This window comes from Falco biarmicus, chromosome 7 (assembly GCF_023638135.1).
Source record: "Falco biarmicus isolate bFalBia1 chromosome 7, bFalBia1.pri, whole genome shotgun sequence".
NCBI classification, from domain to species: domain Eukaryota; kingdom Metazoa; phylum Chordata; class Aves; order Falconiformes; family Falconidae; genus Falco; species Falco biarmicus.
Genome location: NC_079294.1, coordinates 16,402,587 through 16,418,521, shown reverse-complemented (window position 1 = coordinate 16,418,521; position 15,935 = coordinate 16,402,587). Strand labels below are relative to the sequence as shown.

The 15,935-nt window shown below is 37.3% G+C and overlaps 1 protein-coding gene across 1 annotated transcript in view; it reads left to right on the top strand.

Annotated features, from left to right (window-relative positions):
• The first annotated feature begins 102 nt into the window (after positions 1-102).
• AQR (aquarius intron-binding spliceosomal factor) overlaps positions 103-15,935 on the top strand; it is a 55,782-nt gene continuing 39,949 nt past the window's right edge. The window contains exons 1-13 of the mRNA XM_056345138.1: positions 103-314; positions 1,166-1,222; positions 2,396-2,436; positions 3,400-3,435; positions 5,540-5,660; positions 6,980-7,120; positions 8,720-8,788; positions 9,286-9,386; positions 10,052-10,128; positions 11,377-11,441; positions 13,355-13,471; positions 14,414-14,527; positions 15,336-15,439. Of these exons, the coding sequence (XP_056201113.1) occupies positions 231-314; positions 1,166-1,222; positions 2,396-2,436; positions 3,400-3,435; positions 5,540-5,660; positions 6,980-7,120; positions 8,720-8,788; positions 9,286-9,386; positions 10,052-10,128; positions 11,377-11,441; positions 13,355-13,471; positions 14,414-14,527; positions 15,336-15,439 (1,127 nt within the window). The 5' untranslated portion in view covers positions 103-230. The remainder of the gene's footprint in view (positions 315-1,165; positions 1,223-2,395; positions 2,437-3,399; positions 3,436-5,539; positions 5,661-6,979; positions 7,121-8,719; positions 8,789-9,285; positions 9,387-10,051; positions 10,129-11,376; positions 11,442-13,354; positions 13,472-14,413; positions 14,528-15,335; positions 15,440-15,935) is intronic.

Sequence of the window (15,935 nt, the reverse complement as noted above, 5' to 3'; positions counted from 1 at the left end):
GCCCGCCGGCTGCAGTGGCGGGGAGCGCGCGGCAGGTGGCGCAGCCGCCGCCCCGCCCCGCCGCCGCTCTCGCGCCCCTCGCCCCGGAAGCGCTGCCCGCTCCGCTGCTCGCCGCGCGCACGGTGCTTCCGCTCGGCCTCCCCTGCGCGCGGGGCCTGCCCGGGCTGCGAGCGGCGGGGGGCGGCGGCGCGGCCCGGCTGTGCGGCCCGGCGGCTCGGGACGGCGACGCCATGGCGGCGCCGGCGGCCTCGGCCCCGCCGAAGAAGATCGTGGCGCCCACGGTGTCACAGATCAACGCGGAGTACGTGACCCAGGTAGGGCCGGCGGGGGTCTGCGGGCCGCCTCTCCCGCGGCTGGGCCGGCTGCTGCAGGGGCCCGGCCGGCAGCGGCGGCGCCTCCGTGTTTAATAGTCTCTGCCGTCGGTGGGTGTGAGGGAAAGAGCCTTGGCTCGTCCTAAATGAAGAAAGATTTGACACCAGGGTTACATGTGAGGGGGTGTTTGCCCTCCGCGTTTCCAGATCAGAGGAATCTACAAGGGCAGCACTACAACATCAGTCAGGTTTGTTCCAGGCCGTGGAAAGTTGCTGAGAATTTCCCGTTGTTGAACATTTTAGGTCGTTTTATACAAGTATTCATCTTTTGTGCTGGAAATGCCACTTTCCTTCCTGTTCTACAGCATGAGGAAGGTTGAATGAAGCTGCTTAGGAAACTTGCCACTGGCTCAGGAGTTTTGGTGAAGTGATGGCTACAGTGAATAGCCTTGAAATTTTAGATCTTTATATATAGCTTCTGGTTCCTTGAAATCTCTCAGTGGCAGAGTAATAATTTTCAGCCTCGGGTTTGCAATCTCTGAAAGATCATGGGGTATTTTTGAGGGATTTGCTAGAAGTAATGTAAGAAAAAAGGTGTTTATTATATACCAGTCTATGCAACTGAAATTTTTACAGGGACTTGCATTTCTGTTGGGTTGGGCATAAAACCTTACGTGGTTGAGAATCGTTGCTCTTGGAAAACATAATTTTGTAACCTGCAGTTACTGTAAGCTGAAATGAAGCAAGGTACTAGTGAAATAAAGTTTTGGAATGAGATGTGCTACAGAGTTATTGTATCGCTACAACTGAACATGTATATATTTACATTTTTTTTTATATTTTCCTCCATGCAGTTAGCAAATAAATACTGGGCTCCACATGTGAAGAAAAAATTGTCTTTTGATTCAAAGGTAAATAATTTTACTGGAATTGTGTTGGGATATAAAAAAATGAGGATCAACCCTTTTCTGATGTGCCAACGTCCAATGGTGCTTTTTTAATGTAAGAGTGTAGAAGACTGCTTGTAAGGTCAACAGTTGCTTAACACGCTGTATTTATATATTTTTACTTTATAAATGTAGGTGCTGTTATAAAGGTGTGCTATAGCACTGCAGTTCTTTTGTATGCTATTTGTTCAGTTTATATTGGCCAAGACCGTAGGAGAATACAAGATTTTTGAGCACCTCCTTTGAGCTTAAAAGATATTTGAGGAGGTGTTCCTCTTAGAAATCAAAGAAGGATGAAAGATGCAGGTATTACTAAACTATGTACTTCTTTCTAAAAGCTTCCTCAGAGAGTTTTGATCAGGTAACTTTAGTACTGCTCTGGTGGATGTGTGTGTTTTGAATGTTTAAAATTTGGCATGATGTGTTTGGTTTTGTGTTGGTTTTCTATCATGTGGGGTTCTTAAGCATTAGGTTTCTTTCCCCGGGTGGTTATTTGGCTAACCCTTCCTTTCCAGCCTCAGTATACTCAATCTCACTGTAGTATTTGTGATACTGTTTGTCTGCAATTGTTAGAACTAGGATGTACATAAGCAGCTGGATTGTCATGTAATGTAAGAATGTATCTGTTGTAACAGATGGTGCAGATTCTTTCATTCCTGTTGGAAGAACTAAGTAAAAATGGCTGGATTTGGTTAAATGTCAGTTAAAAGAAACAGTGACAACAAATGACAAAGTTTCTGCAGTTTTCGTTCTTGAAGACTGTTCTTTAAATTCAACAGTAAGCCAAAGATTAAAAATAAAAAAAGGTTTTAATCTCTTTGATGTTTGTATAAAAATCTCAGTGAGGTGTAGGTTATTCTTTCAGAATAACTTGAATGAAGGTCCTGTCAGTTTTCTATCGTTGTATGCCTTCTCCTAAGTTGATTAACTTCCTTTGTGAGAGTGTATGTCTATGAAGCTTTAGGACTCTTCAGAGCTGAGACATAGTTGTTACAGCATTTTGGTCAAATAGCAGTAAGCAGAGAGTAATTAATTTAGAGTAACTTTGAGTGCGTAAGATGTTTTAATGCATTTCTAATCACTTTATGAAGTACATAAAGTTCTTGACCATTTTTTTGGAAATGTTCTTTCCCACAGGTTATTGAAGATGTGTATACAAAAGAAATTGTCAGGTCAAAGTAAGTACACTAGTCACTTTTGTTTATAAACAAACATTCCAACATTTTCTGCATTGAAGTGGTTTTTAATGTTTTGTAAAATATTTTAAAATGCATTAACATGTTGAAAGCAGATGAAAATTACTTGAGTGTGTTTGAATCATTTAATCATTATGGCGTTTCAAAGTCTGAATGTGGCAAAAAGAAAGTTCATGAGCTCATAATCCTTAAATGTGATGGGTGGACATAGTATTGTTTGGTTCCTTGATCTGGTAATCTTTTGTTTTTTATGTTGATTTTGTTGTGATAGTTATAGAAGACTGATCCCTTCTTTTGTCACTAAGGTGTGTAGAGGAAAAAAAATACCTGTTGAGCAGTTGCTGCCTCAAGTTTTTTCGCTTGTTCTCTGATTATTGTTACTGGGTTTTTAAAGGGCAAGTCTCATTTTAGTGAATTGTAATGTTAGATGGAAGAGACAAAAGAGTTCAAGATGAACTGCATTCTATAGCTGTGTACAGAAAAGTTGTAACTGTAGTTCTTGGGAGCTTTTCTGGGGAAGTTTGAGCTCTGGAGAGAATTCTGTTTATTATTCCTTCATGAAAGTAATTAAAGAATTGCCATACAGGATCAGAACAAGCTTTCATTTCCAGTCAGTAAGAAGAGGTACTATTACAAACTGATGAAATATGTAGTTGTAGTTTTCCAGAAGACACTCTCAGCTTCTAGCAATTTATCTCTTCAAGGCTATTGGAAGCAGTGTCTTCATATTTAGAAGATCTATATGGATTTTTTTTTTAATGTAAATCTGTTTGCTTAATGAACCACATGAACTTTAGCTTCCCCAGCAGTTGCTTCTGCATTCAAGTGGTTGCACTTGCATGGAAGGGGGGGGAGCAGAAATAATTCCTAGATGTTTCTACAAAGGTGTGTATGGGAGGCTTTCTTTCCTGTGTTAATTGATTTATTTTTTTTTTTTTTTTTTAGGTTTGCTATTAGAAAGATAATGCTTCTTGAATTCAGGTAAGCTAATTGGAGTGAAATTTTAGGCTATTTTTTGATAGGAACCTATAAAGATGAGAAGCAGATGTAGTCAGTTTGAAAGTAGTATACTCATTTGTTCCTACTTGCTCAAGCCTTGAATTGTGTACCTAGGAAAATTACACGAGGAGAGCTTAATTTAAGGAAGAAATAATTTTATAAGCATAAGTAACATATCAGAGTATCTTGGTTTATGATTCTGAATTTCTCGTGAAAGTGAAGCACCAAAGAAGAAACTATGAATGAATTGGACCCAAGGTTTTGACCTGTAATTTGGGATGTGTCATTAAACCTTAGATCAGAACTGACTGAAGTCAGAGGAAGTTTTTGGAGTAAGACTCTTTAATTGTGCTGCAGCAACATTACTAACATTTTCTTCACTTGAAATGGAAATCTGTTTAGAAGATTCTTACAGCTACTTCAGACTTTACTGGAAGAACTTGTAAAGAATGTCTAAAATGATGTAAAATAAATATTTGCAATATTTACATGTTTAAAACCACATTATTTAATGTTCTGTTTGTCTCTGTTTTATCTCTCAAGTCTTGTAAGCAGATAGAATGAAATGGCTTTTGGTTGAGATAGATTCTTTATTTCAAAAGGCTGAAATATGTGAGTAGTACCATGTAGAACAAACTTTCCTCTGTTTCCTGCTTCTTTATTAGAAAAGGCAGAAGAAAAAACAAACTATGGTTTGAGACTAACAAATGGCATGCTGGTAGCAAGACTTTTAGAATTTGTATGCCAGCAATACCATGGGAGTTAGAGGTGTTTATTGTTTTTGTGAGCGTTCTTAATATTACCAGCCTGTAATGTAACTTCAGTACTTTACTGGTCTATAGCCCCATCTACTGCCATTTGTCCTGTAAGTGATTTTCTCCCCACCCCTGATCTGTCCATTAAGCTATCCTGTCTTCACACACGTGGTATTTTCCTGTCCTTCATGTTTATCCTCACTTGGAGGCATAATAGTATTTTTACTAAAATGTAAGTTTATTGGAATTCTGGGGTGAAATGATGTGTGGAGCTCTGTGGATTTTTGGGGAGGGGTTCCCCACTCCTGTTGGCAGATCCAGGCTCTTGGGAAGCAGTATGTATTTTATCTTGTATATGCCTGTTTATGTGTCTCAGCTCCATCTGAAGCTGCACATTGTGGCTGAGCTCCCAGAAGGTATAAATCCCTGTCTGACCATTAGCTAGCCTTTTGCTTCTGGTTACATACAACTCTCACTGCCTTTTTTCACCACCATCTCTGGTACTTGTCTTATGTGAAACTATTGAAGTAACTTACTGTAAGACATCAGGAACAAGGTGAAAGTGTGCTGTTGAGAATGATGGATTTAGGGATTGCCTCCTCGGGAGTAACTATCTTGCGTAACTTCAAGAAGAAGTTAAAGGAGGGAGACAGTTGTTTGTTCAAATAGTCTGTCGTCTCTAAGATCTATTTTTAAGAATTTATTCTATGAGAAGTGTGCCATATTCATGAAGAAGAAATGCTCATTGCTGGAAAGCTGCTATTTTCCAGTGTCCGGTAATTTTTTTTCACCTTGAAAACAATCACTCTGATAATACTTTAGTCATACAGTGATGTGCTATGTTTATTACCTTTATATGATAAGAAGCACAAAATCTTTCTAGATGATACCTAATTTTTTACAAGAAAGAGTATTTAATTATACAAATACTGTTGTGCAGTAGTTGTCCTTTGTGTCTTATGCTAGGAAATGCTGCATGTGGCATTCTTTATACAAGGGTAGTTTTTTCTATTTTGTTCTCCTTTTGGAAAATCAGTATGAATTCATGTTATGATTTTGTACTTGGCTGTGGCTACTTGTTACACTTGAAAACCTGGTGAGTATGTCTTCCCGGTAAGAAACTCCTCTGTCTCTTGTAGCAGTTACTGACTCTAACTAAAGTTTTGCTGCAGCGACCTAGATGAGAGGTAACTTCAGGAACTACTCACAAACTATAAAAGATGGCTTTAAGGAGAAGGAGGAAAAAACCCCTGTGAATAACTGCGCTCTTAAATGAGTGACAGATTGTGTGGGTGGCAGCATCTAATGAAATATTCTTTGTCTCTTCACAGCCAGTACCTTGAAAATTACCTATGGATGAATTATTCTCCAGAGGTGTCCAGTAAGGCATATTTAATGTCAATCTGCTGTATGGTGAATGAGAAGTTCAGAGAGAATGTCCCTGCGTGGGAGGTAACCAATTTCAATTACAGCTAGAATAGACTTTGATCTGCAAGTTGCAGCTTTTGTGGTATGCTCACTTATACTGACAGAAAGTAGCAAAGCTTGTAGTGTTAAAAGTAAATGGTACCTCAGCTGGAATGTCTCATGTGGTGAAGTGTGTATTCTTTTTGGAGGAAGCAATGGACTGGTGAAAATCACCCGATTCCTTCTAGTGCATGAGTCCTTTGTTCTGCTGTGTGATGCCTTTACATCATCATCATCATCATTTGCTTTTTTGGCACCTGACAGAAGTCAGGCATTTGGAGAGAATTCTTGCTCTGATATTGAAAGAAAAAAGGATTTTTGTATCAGTGGATATAAGAAGGCACCGCTAGAAGTCTAACATACTATCCAGTAGCATCTTGCTTAAAACCTGTGGATATGCTTTTGTAGCTTTTTTGCATGAAATTTTATAGTAAGATAATCTTTTATTCTACTTTTCTGTGTACTGTTTTTTGTAATAATAGGTTTAGAAATTATTTAAGTGTTCCTGCAAACGGTCCAGTCCTCACAGGCCATCTCAACAACAAGAGCTATGCAAGCATTATTTCAGAAGTGCAGTTACTCTGATCGTAGTGTTATTACTTTGGTGCTGGCAAAGCCAAAGGATTAGTAACTTGCTCATATGATGTCTGTGTCTGTCTTTATTCTAGCATATGTACTAGATGCAAAGTGACACGTGTCTGTTACATTCCAAGCAGCTTAATTAAATTTGTTGTTTAGTACATGGCTGCCCTTGTAAAGACACCATTTTGTCTCAATGATATCCTGTTTCCTGCTGAAGTAGCTGAATTGGGGTTCCGCAACTGTGATTAATCTCTGGTGGGTTTTACCTCCTTGCTTTTTTATAGATCACTAAACAGCTGCCATAGTTTTGGCCAAAATCTACCAATTCTCTTCTAACCAGTGTCATTGTATGATAATTCTGTGCGATCGCCAGTTGAACATTTTGGACTCGACGATCTCAGAAGTCTTTTCCAACCTAAATGATTCTGTGATTCCCACAACACAATCTACTCCAGTTGTGCTTCTTGTTGAGTTTGTCTTATGCGTCACTTGTGTTAGACTATGCAGAAGACAGTAGTCCCACTAAAAGCATTCCCACAGTGTGAGGATATTGTTAAGTCTGTTCTTGTGCTGCTTGGTCAGAATAAATGAAAAAGAGAAAAACTAATCCTTCCTTCTATAGATTTAAGTGGATTTAGAGAACTTAAACTGTGTTACGTGAATGAAGATTGAAATGGTTTGTATTGACCTGACTCAAAATCAACTTCCTCTTCTCTTTGTAGACGTTCAAAAAAAAGCCAGAATATTTTCCCTTCTTTTTCAAATGCATACTGGAAGCATCACTGGTTGAAAGTGACAGTGAATACTCTCTGCATGAACAGACAGTCCTGCTACTTTTCCTTGATCACTGCTTCAATAGTTTGGTATGTTAAAAGTAACTAATACTTCCAGTGTGTTTATGCTGTTCTGTGTTAATAGCAATTTAGTTTGAGCAGTTTAAGAGACAGATGAAGCAAAATTCCCGTTTAAGGAAAAGATGGTACTGTGGAGGGCTTTTACCTCTTTTTCGTTATTGCTTTATCTCTGTCATCATGTTTGCTGTTTTCTAACACAAGGTCATAGAAAAGACTTGAAATTGGAGGGCTGGCACTTACTGCAGTTTAAAGGCATGTATTTTGACTTGATTTTAAATGGTGCTTAAAAATAATATGTATTTATATTTTTAAAGGCACTTTACACTTAAATCAGATGACATAACTGCTATGCTCTTTTTAGTTTGTGAAATTGCACAAAATGATTTCCATTAACTATTGAGAAAGACAGTAATTTTTTTTGCTTTTAAAACCTGGTTTAGATAGTATTTCTATCTGCACTTCTGCATTAGTTTTAACAAAGCATTTGACCAAGTTGTGTTCCCAATCTACAGTTAAAACACAGTTATAGATCCCAACTAATGAGTATGGAGAATAATTTACAATTATCTGTTGTATGAAACAGTAGTCTGTTACCTCTCTTGCTACTGGGCTTTTTCTTTACTTACATTGCGCGCAGGATGTATCAAGGTTTGCACAAATAAAGAAGAAAATCATGTGTCTCAGACAAAACAATTTAGAAAGTCTAGTATTTGATTTTGGAATTAGGAAGGATTACTGGAGCCAGTAATCATCCTGAACTTTAGGCGTATAGTTTGAGGCTGTATTTTTCTGTAGTGGCCATGGTAAAATGGATCTTAATCTTAAAGGAGGGTTTGGTGGTGATTATATGGAATCCTACTTAAAGAAGGCATTTCTCATACAACATTTATGGAAGCCAGTAAAAAAGTGCCTGTGAAAGCATATTGCTGTTAGAAGCTGCCCTTTATGATACACAGAACAGGGTAGTCGCAGTAGTGTTGTAAGTAAGGAGCACTGAAGTGTAAGGTTTCAGAAAGCTGAGGGTTCAGTATTTGTCCATAAAGACATATTTAAAATGACGATGGAAGTTTTTCAGTAGTTTAGGAAAAAAAGAAAGACTTTGTGGGTCCAGATCACAGGCAGAGTTGGAGAGGGAACATTTGAAACAACAGTTGACGTTACATAAATTATAGGGAAAATTCAGTTATTTCAGATAATGGGAAGAGTGTAGATGAAGTGGGAGAAACTAGATAAATGAAGAGCTTTGGGAGAGAAAGAATAGAGTAAAAACATAGAGAAAGCACAGTAAGAAAGCTCAGGTCAAGAATAAGAAATCACTGAAGAAGGAACATCAGTTCTCGTCAACTTCTATGCTAAAAATACTTACCTGACTGTGGCTGCTGCTGAAGTATTACTAAGAACTGAAAATCTGTGAAAAGAACATAAAATGCCAAAGTCGTCAACAGTTTTTAAGTGTTACTGGGTAGGGCTATTATGCAGTTTCCTGTTAGGCAATTGTGGAATATTTTTGTGAGATGGTAATGTACATTGATGTATTTTTGTATTATAGGTGCATCAGAAAACATAAGAATTCTAAAAACATGGTTTCTGTCTGTAACTTTCTAACAGGAAGTGGATTTGATCAGAGGTCAGGTGCAGCAGCTCATTTCCTTGCCGATGTGGATGGCTCTACAACCTGTAAGCATAACCCTGTAAACTGGCAAAGCAATCTTCTAGGCATTATCGAAGTCCTATAAAGTGAATTCTTAGGGAATACCATCATGGAAGTCTAGTATTTAAAGCTGCCTGCATTGCTGTGGAATTATATTTTTGTGTGCTTGGTAAAATTCTCTTTCTTATTTGTTGCTAATTTCCATGTAGTTATAATTACTAATTAATTATGTAATTTTTCATAACACTAAGTTCTGTTGCTTGTAGCTTCTTTAAGCTATATTGTAGATAAGGCCAAGAGATCACAGGGACTAGGGAGTGGAGCTGACATCTAGCAATGGCTGGACTCTCTAGCAGTATTACTGTCTTGTTTTATAGTGGTACTTCCTGAGATAAATCTGGGACAGCTATTTATTTGCTTGTTATATTTTTTTTTTCTGTTTTAATGAGAAGACTGGATTGTATTTTTAATCTCTTGTGAAAACAAGGTTCCTTGGTGACTGAGTAACATTTTAATATTTCAGAAACGACTGGAACAAGAACTGAAAAAGACACCAAAACTAAGAAAATTCTGGAATCTAATTAAGAAAAATGATGAGAAAATGGATGAGGAGGCAAGAATGCAGTATGTTACAGAAACCTTTTTTTCCTGTTAAGTCCAAAGCCCTTAATACATACTTTTATTATGTTTCAGCTAAAATAAATTATTTCAACTAAAAAAAAAGTTTTTTTTTAAAAAAAGATGGCCAGTAAGAGTAGATCATATGTGGTCTCCTGGAAACTATTTTGTTTTCCAGCAGTCTTTATGCAAAATTCTGTTATAGAACTTAGTATTTATTTTGATCGGTGAATTTGTGATACCAAATCTTAAAGCCATACAATGAAAGGCATAAGAGAGTATTCATGTAGTTACTTGTGTTTTTTCATGTTTAGCTCTTAAGCAAACGGCTTACACAAGAATTTGAATAAATTTGTGTATATCTCACCAAAGTTAAATGTTCCAGTACTTTGTGTTGCAGTGTGGTAAGGTGTAGGTGGTGACATACATCTCCTCTTTGACTCAATAGAAGCATGGATTGCTACTCAGTTCTGCGTTAAAAATGTAGTCTCTGCTAATCTGTCTGCCTGAATGCAGAAAGAAAATTTATTATCTAAACAGTTTAGGTGTCTTTCAAAGCAACCTGCTACCATTATATAAAATTTAAAGGAGCTAAATTTGTATTACTGAAAGAAATAGTTTACTTCTAGTTTGCATTTAAGGAATATTAATTTTTTGTCATATTATTTTAGAGCATATCAGGAGAGAAGATTTCTTTCGCAGCTCATTCAGAAATTCATTTCTGTGCTAAAATCAATACCTGTCTCAGGTAACTGTGGTTCTTATGTTACTTTGTTATCTGGTAGTCTGTCTAAAATTCTTCCTTGTTGCTGAAGCAACAACCTCTTAAGGTCTCCAACCTCAGGTTGGTATCCTATCTGGATGGCTTTTAGTGAAATCCATGTCTGCCTGCATGGATTTCATTGTAAAATTAGTACTCAAATTTGTATATGCTTTAAAAATAAAATAGCAGAAAGCTACTTTAAACTTCTCTTTCTGTTCAGCATGGACTTAATAAAAAAAAATATACCTCTGGGTACTGATATTTATTGTGTGCTTACAGCCTTCTTAACAGCATTAAAGCATTTCACACATACTCTGATGCCTTGTTAAACAGGTGGTATAAATGCATATTGTAAGGCTCTATTCTGTTAGTACTGTTGATTTGTGGTAAGAACAAAAGCCTAAGTGAATTGAAATTCTGTGAGATTTGACTGTTTTTGATTTAGAAGTCATCGTGACAAGCAAAATTACATGCTTGCCTGATTTAGAATGGAAAAGTGTTTATACAGGGAAGTGTTAGCCTTTTGACAAAAAAGGCTTATTATGCTCTAAGCACAGCACAGTTTAGGTGAAATCACTTTCTGGAGTTCTGCTTTTGCTCTTAAACTCTTAGCAAACTTCAGCTCTTAAGTGAGCTGTAAGGGGAAATTCTGTGTATTGTGTCTTCCTCAGAAAGGGTACCTATTCCCTCTGTTTTCTCAGTTAACGCAAGACCTTTTAAAGAATATTTACGTTAACAGTTCTTTAGAGGCTTTAGGCAACAGATATTCATTAAAGCAGACTTGGTATGTGTTTTGACATGATTCTGAAGGCTTCTTAGTAGTCACCACTGAGTACCTTTGGATATTGTTAAGGCCTTTTGCACACACCTTGATTGCAGCTTTTAAACAGGTATTTTTGAGTACCCGGAGTTAGACGTTCTTAAGACACTTAACAGGCCATTTGGTATCTTTCTGCATTTTTATATCTCGCGTTGCTTGGGTTTCTTTCAGGGTGGATAGTAATCACTCCTGAACCTCTGGTTCCGTTACATTCTTATAACCAAAATTTTTCTGGTTTGCAATGGAAGAAGATTGTTTCAGAAAGAGAATAATGTGCTAGTTAACTTTTCAATCTTGTTAAAAGCTAATAGTGGTATATTAGTAGCACTTGCTAGATTTTGAAAGAATAGGTCAAGTACGAACATACTGTGGTGTGGATCAATCACAAAAAAATTACTTTTTTTTCTGTCTAGGTCCAATTTCTATGGACAAAGTTCATTATTGTGAGAGATTCATTGAACTCATGTTAGATCTTGAGGTAAGTTTTTAAATTGCTTCAACCTGTTTCCAGGTGTACTTATCTAGATTTTAAATGCATAAAGTCATTATTACAGCCTTACTCCAATTAGCAGGTCGTTATGTCGCAGTTGTGCATATGGTTGCTTTTGTAGCAGTGCCTCCACATTGGGAACTGACCAGTAATGTTTATAAACCAGATGAACCGTTAGAGAAAGCTAGCATCCTAAATTGCTCACCAAAGAAGACTTTGTTAATTGGAGTAGTGGTGATAATTCTGGCAATTGATGAAAATGTGTGACACTTTAATCTGCTAGGAATAACCCAGAAGTGCCCTTCCCAATGCATCATAGGTCACATAAAGTATCTTTTGTGTTGTGGGATATAGTCCTAGAAAGCGTCAGCAGTTCTGAAATGCAAACTATTGTTATTTTACTAGAATTCATTACTTAGAAGTAACAGTTTTGATGATCTAGGTTTGTTACAGAATAATAGGAGGCAGAGTGAGATTTTCCAGTATTTTTCAGCAGATACTGAGAAAGCGGGACAATTTTAAGCTTCACAGTACCAGAATTAAAAATAAAAGACATTAATTTACAATTTCTCATGTGAGTAGCAATTTCTTTAAAATAACTTCATTTAGAAGACATTCTGAAATAAGACAGTGTTCTGAAACAGTAAGCCTAGGGAACTTTAAAACGTCTTGATCTTTAACTGATACAGACTGTCCTCTGCTAAATCACTTAAGTAGCCTGTGCACTTGGGAGCAATTGAATGAATTCTTTAAGTTAGAGGTGGTTGTCTTAGGGATGTGTCTTAGGGATACTCTCATAAAAGAAAATACGTATTTGAACTTAAACTGAAGTCTGGCTGTTAGGCAAAATGCTTAGAGGCAGGACACAATGTCGGTTTTCACCAGGTACTACAGGAAGGTTAGAATTCAGACAGTTTGAAGTGTGTTTAAGTGACGGGAACATGTCAACGAGCTGTAATTCCAAGTGTTTCTGCCTTGGTAGCATGTACTGTGTTAATGGGTGCTTTTACTTATGTTGAGGTCTTTTTCAGAATATTACTGTTTCATCATATTACGGTATATAGACTGCCATCAAAACCTGGTGATTTGATAATTTGAAAGGAATGAGCCCATGGAAAGTTCTTAGGGTTTCCCGAGTTTGGTGTTTATAGTTACTGTGCAGGGCAATTAACATTTTCTACTAGAGATTATTTTCTTTATCTTAGTTCTAAACACCATGTTGATGCTTTTTGGCTAAATTCAGTCTGTAGATTCCATTGAGAACAACTCATTTTTCTCTTGAGTTCTTGAGGTGTACTACTGTATGCTGTTGAACAGTTGCTACGTATAGCAACTTAAGCTATTTACGTTGAGAAGAAATGTTCTCCGTTTTGTTTACAAAGAGCTTTTATAGGTTTTTAATTAAAATTTGAAAAATTCTTAGACCTAATTTGAATATCTTACAAAGAATAGTAGAGACCATACCATATTTAGAAGAAGTACAGTTTGTAGTCTTGAGAAAGACAAGCATGAAATTAATGAGTATGGAAACCAAACATTTAAAACAATGTTGAAGACGCTTAACATATCTTTGGTAGCACATAGTCATTATGTAGACAATAGTACAACAATTGCTTTATTTAATTTACTTTTATTACTGGCAGGATGCAGTCTCAGTAATGGCAAGTTTATGCTGTGCTCATCAGTCATATAAAAGTCTGTGTTCATAACAGCTTGCCTGCATAAAACCGGTGTCTTGGCTTACATAAATGCTGCTTTAATATGAGAACCTCTGTTGGGGTATTAGATATGTAAATAACTGCAGCGTTCTATCTTGATATGCCTTGAAATGGAAAACTATGAGAAACCATTTCTCACATTTTGAAGAATTGCTTATATTAATGTGAGGTTGTTTACCACAGGCTTTGCTTCCCACACGGCGATGGTTTAATACAGTGTTGGATGATTCCCATCTTGTTGTGCACTGTTACCTGTCCAGTCTTGCTAAAAGAGAAAAGGAGGGTCATCTGTTCTGCCAGGTGAGATAAAAAGATGCTGAAAATAACTTTTTCATTCTTACGCAGCTCTGAATACTGCACTTGTTTTGGTTTATATTTCTTTATTAAGACAGGCTTTTCTGTTGGATGCAAACTACATGGTTTTTTAAATCCTTCAGGCAGTATTTCTTACCTGTACCTATGTGTGTTGCTTGCTCTTACATTTCTTGTCCTCGTTTTGAACAGTTCTTAAAAGGACATTCTAGAAAACAGTGCAGCTTCTGCATGCTTTACCCCTCATGTAGCAGTTGTCACCAATGCATTCTTCAGCGCTCTTTGACCTCAGACTGTTCTACAGTGCAGCAGTTTTTCACTGTTGTCCTTCTGTTTACTCAGTCATAGACAGTATTGCTTTTTATGGCAGGATCTGGAGATCTGTCCCCTTCCCTGCATTGCAGTTGCTTTTCCTGCTGCTTGCTGTCCTTCATCTCTGGCATTTGTTCAGTTTCTCTGAGGGTCGTTATTGATGGAACACAAAGCCAGCAGCATATCTGAATAATTTTCTTCTTCTGAGCTATATGATCTCATTGAAATGTAGGATGAATTCCAGAGCGGGCATCAGAGAGGGCAGGAGGGAGCAAGACCTCTCCCTTTTGATAACAGCAAGCTGTAAGCTGGGTTCAGTGTCTCAGTGAACCTCTGGCTAGATCACCTTAGTGCAATTAGTTTCAGTTTCAAGTCCCAGTATGTAAAAGAAACTAGGTTGGTTGTGGGCAGTGCTGTAATTTCTGTGGCTTGCAAAATTTTATGCATCAGCCAAGTATGAAATTCAGATACCACTCCTTAGTCCATTTCTTCTAAAATTTTGAGGAGCTGTTGTTTGCGCATGGTGCCCAGGTTTTTCCTCTTGAATTGTGTTTTTGTTTGTGGTGGGGTGTCTCTTAACTGTTAATCCACTAATTTATATGGATGATGATGTCGCAGCTTTTAGATATGCTTAAATTCTACACTGGCTTTGAAATCAATGATCAGACTGGAAATGCTTTGACAGAGAATGAGATGACAACAATTCACTATGACAGAATTACTTCGCTACAGGTAGGCAGGTGATTAAGGGCTTATGGGAGGGAAAGGATTTGGTTTTGTTGTTTTAGTCTAAATTGCATCTGGAACAGGCAGTAAGTTATTTCCCAAAGCAAACCCCTTACTTTTCCTCGTGTGTTACAAAATAGTTTTAACTTGAGTTTCCTATACCATGTCAAAGACACTTTGGTGTTATGTGACTAAATAATGTGCTCAAGCAAAACACGACCACTTTTGATTTGATATTATTGAGATGAACTGCTCCCATTAAATCTGTTCAGAAGGGAAAATTAAGTGCTGTAGGAAATGAATTTACAATTACACAGTAGGTGGCACCATTTCTTCAAGATCAGCACACATATGGTAGCAGTAGTGGTCCCTTGTACATAAGAGATGAAATAAAAATTCACATTATTTGTAGTCATATAAAGATGGTTACACTTTTCAGAATTTTCCCCATCAGTTTTAACAAAAAAAAAAAAACCCAAAAAACCACAAGGAAGCATGGTGAAATTAAACTTGTGCCTTGTTTTTTTTAGTTGCCTACATGGCTACCTGTCTGCCTCTGTTTCATTATAATGATGGAACAGGTGCTGATAGGAGAGTGTATAGAAAAGACACTGTGTGGAAGCACAGGAGTAAAGATGGTGCTAACTAAGAAAAACAGATTTCACCTGGTTTTTATTTCTGTCCTAGTAGTGTCCACAGGGTGCTACATGTTATGAATCAGAAGAAGCTGTGCTTTTTTATAACTATTTATGTTGTTATTAAGTTGTTTCATTAGTATACTTACATTCAGTTTTGGGGAATTGGTCTTTTGTAGAGAGCAGCATTTGCACATTTCCCAGAGTTATATGACTTTGCACTGTCAAATGTAGCTGCAGTAGATACTCGTGATTCTCTGGTGAAGTTATTTGGACCCCTTAGGTAAGTGATCACAATGAAATTTAACATGAAATCAAAATTCTTTGTTCTCAGTCTGCTTTAGTATAACAAATTTGTAGCCTTTTTTCTTTCTGACTTCTCATGTGACTTCTCAGGTCTTTCTGCCTCGTCATGGTGCCTTTAGGTCTGCTGAAATAGTGAGACAGGGAGCGTTTGTCCACTAGTGGTAGAGTACTAGAATTCCAGTATGAGATCAAACATTTTTGTTCATCTTTTTTCTAATGAATGTGAAAAAGTACTAATTTTCTAGGAAATAACTAGCTGCTTAAAGTAATTGTAGCAGTGGTTAACTACTCTAAGTTAATTACTAACTTTTTAAATTTAGCTTTTTTTCCCTCCGTTCTGTACAAAAACTACAATAGAAATCTTAGAAGTATACCCCAGTGTTAACTGTACTGTATTGTAAATGCTGTGATTAGAAGGATAACAGTCTGTATTGTGACAGAGGCAGTGTGTGCTCTGTTGTTTGATTCTGTTT